At 44.4% G+C, this 3386-nt stretch overlaps 1 protein-coding gene across 1 annotated transcript; it reads right to left on the reverse strand.

Annotated features, from left to right (window-relative positions):
• Window positions 1-437: 437 nt before the first annotated feature.
• LOC148106229 (uncharacterized) lies at window positions 438-2619 on the reverse strand. The gene is made up of 4 exons (XM_087829548.1): window positions 2122-2619; window positions 1732-1983; window positions 1066-1155; window positions 438-895 (listed from the first exon to the last, which is right to left on the reverse strand). The coding sequence occupies exons 1-4, from the start codon at window positions 2249-2251 to the stop codon at window positions 636-638; spliced, it is 732 nt and encodes a 243-aa protein (XP_087685674.1). The 5' UTR covers window positions 2252-2619; the 3' UTR covers window positions 438-635.
• Window positions 2620-3386: the final 767 nt, after the last annotated feature.

The raw sequence follows: 3386 nt of genomic DNA on the forward strand, positions 1-3386 counted from the left end.
CAGTGTGGTGCAAAAGTTTGGGCAACCTTATTAATAGTCATTATTTTCCTGTATGAATCGCTGTTACAATGAAAAATGTCAGTTAAATATATCATATAGGAGACACACACATTGATATACACTAAATATTTATTTCATTTCTCTTTTTTTGTGTCGCCAATTTATGCACCTGCTTGATTTAAACACTTATTGCACACTTTCTGTAAACTGCATTTCACTTCTCAAATATCACTGTGTGTGTGTCTCCTATATGATATATTTGACTATTTTTATTGTGACAACCAATGATTTGTACAAGAAAATAATTACTTTTCACAATGTTGCCCAAACTTTTGCATCCCACTGTATTAGTATGTTTTGTCATTAGTATAATATGAAATAAATTCTACTTGTGTCAAGTCGGGTGCCAATATTTGCTGTGTAGTAGAACAGAGACATTTTGTCATTATAAATGTTTATTTGAAAAAATATAAATTCATTAACAAAAACATTTATCATAAATATATGAAATTTAACTATTTACAGAGAGACAGGAATAAAAAGGACCCAGCTTGGAGTGGAAGAGCCTCAGGGAGAAGGAGGAGAAAAATAAGAACATTGTTTCTGCCCTGGAGAGCTGCTGCCTCATCAGAAAACTACTGATCATTAGGGTCCAATGTTTCCAAATTTAACACAGCTGTGCTGTTTTCAAAAGCTAATTTATAAATTTGAAATTTCACGAATTCTCGTGTCTGAGGCGGCATGCTCTCCAGAACAGGAACAAGGCCGAGGAGGAAATGTTCAGTTGGAGACGGGCGTGGCCTCTTTAGGGACTCCAGGATGGCCAGCTCCACCGCCGATGGACCGTCCTGGGACCCGTCCCTCGCCCGCCTTCGAGCTGTCCTCCTCTGTGGGCCTGTAAAACACAGCACAAAACAACACAAAGTAATGAGAAGGCTGCTACTAGATTTTCATTTTCAAAATAAAAAAAAACAGGATATAAACAGATTGGTTGTAGATATTTAGTAAAGGTGATCACAAGGGAATTCAAGCGAGTAAAAAGCTGTCAGTGCTTGATGTTCATACCTGTGGGTGCAGCAGCAGGAGCTGAGGGACCAGGAACTGGAGAGCCAGGAGAAGAGACAGGGGAGGACTCTGCTGCATGATTACTTGACTCTATGAAGACAATATTAAATGTTAACAGGTTGAAGACAATAGTCATAGAGAATATTATATTATTATATACTTATATACTTATTATTATATACAGTGGTCTCTCATTTATTGCAGCACATGAGCAGTAGTCACAGTTCTCACAAGTTGATTCTCAAAGTGAAAACCTTTGTGGATTTTAAAACGTAAAAGTATTATGCCGCGCTTTTTCTCTGTCTGCGGCGCCACTTTTGTGCGCCTTTTTTGCTCCCGGTGCAGGTGTGTATTTCCGAATGAGGGTCATAGTTATGAGTGTTTTTGTGCTGTTTTTTTCTATTGGACGTGATGGTTATCAAAACCAAACATGATAAGTTTGGCAAGCGCAGGAGACACGACACGGAGGAGATTTGTCATTTGGGCTGCAGAATGCAATGCGCATTGTTGAAAGCTGTACGGTGCAATAAAAAAAATCAGCGAAAAGGCGAGGCAGTGACGGATGAACAGCGGGACTACTGTATACTGTTTATTAATAAACAAAATATATTCCTGTATGACAACACGCATAAATTAACTGCCTACATTAACTCAATGTAAACATACCTTCTGACTGACACTCCCCTGCTGCCTCTTCGGGCTGTCCCTGGTCCTCGGGGGAGAAGTTCTCCACGGTCCGCACCATATTACCGCTAGTCTCCCGCGGGGTGAGGAAGGGGTCCAGAAACCCCATGACCGTGAAGAACTTCCATTTTCTCCCCGATCCTGCTGCAGACCCACTCCTCTTCTCCTTCTCTGTCTTCTTCTCCTTATTATAAGTGTCCCTGAGGCTCTTCCACTTTCTCCTGCAGATGTCCTCTGAATAAACGCATTATCTTGTTAGCGGAAAGGTATTTGTACATCAGTGGGAAAATAGCGGGACAGTAGGCGGGCTTGCTAGCTTTTGCGCGGGTTCATCGGGTCAGTCTGAAAATTAAAAAGAAGGAATGAACTTACCAGGTTGCCCGATCTCCTCACTTATGTGTCTCCAAGCTAGGTCCTTTTTATTCCTGTCTCGGTAGAAGTAGTAGCTAGCATCATATAGCTCCGGGTGATTAGCCACGGCACTGATGAGCTTTTCCTCCATACTGAATGAAGAATGAAGGGCTTTGGCTGGATCTGCCCCTTTGACCTAGGTCAGAGCCACGTCACCAGGCTCCTGATTGGTTGTCGCGGCGCGATTTGACGCTGGAGTTCAGATTTTTCCAACTCGAGCGGTAGACGCGAAACGCGCGTATGCACAAAATGCAACACAAAAACTCACGCGCGTGGTTTTATTCGCGAGTCAAACGCGCCAGACGCGCTACACTGACGCGCGTTTCACGCGTTTTGGCGTTTTCGCGACGCAAATCTGCTTCCGAATTTTCGCGGGACCCACAATCGCGCGTCATCGCGCTTTTCCATTGACTTTACATGTAAACCTGACGCTCTATTCGCGTCCATCGCGTTCGGTGTGAACACACCGTTACACTCTGCTGTTGGATTGTGTCTCAGGATGGCACAAAGGTGCTCTGCAGACACAATGAAAGGCCGAACGTCTCCATCACACACACGCAGTTTGGCCTGCGTGACTCCCATTGTGGTGTCCGATCGCTGTGTCTCTGGAGTAAAGCCGCCTCTGTTGTCTCGCCAGCTTCCTGCTTCAAACGCCACCTGGCTGCTCCCGGCTCTCCCTCCTCCCATCCGGCCTTTTTTTCGTCGCTGTCATTCACCCTCGTCTTCATTATTTCCCTTCGATCTGTCTCACCCCCGCTGAGTTCTACTAACGCCCACCTTTCTGCTTTGAGCTCCACAGGCCTGCACTCTCAGTCAGCTCAACAGATCCAGGACACGTTTTCCTGATCAGGCATCCCTGAGCTGAACATCAGGCTGCACAGTCAACGTGGACAGGTGTACGAAGGAAGAGAAATCACAGTCTGATTAAAATTAAACAGGTGTGTGAGTCTGTGACAGGCTGACATCCTTGTATATTAAAAACATGTACACATATGTGGATAAAACTACGCAAGCTAGCAGACTTTCGACTACAGTTTTGTGAAATGAAGCTTAGATGAAGCTATTCGATCAATTCAGCCGTTTCCATAGAGGAAGCCGTAGCGTGCCGCCTTTACTCGTCCTCCATAAAGAAACTTGTGATGTAACCCCAGTCATGTTGTTCTATAACCAGCTTCTCAGTTCAGAAAGAGCTTCAGAGGTTACTGCCAGTCGGCTGTTGGGGGAAA

This window comes from Neolamprologus brichardi, chromosome 1 (assembly GCF_056152115.1).
Source record: "Neolamprologus brichardi isolate AB-2024 chromosome 1, ASM5615211v1, whole genome shotgun sequence".
Classification (NCBI taxonomy): domain Eukaryota; kingdom Metazoa; phylum Chordata; class Actinopteri; order Cichliformes; family Cichlidae; genus Neolamprologus; species Neolamprologus brichardi.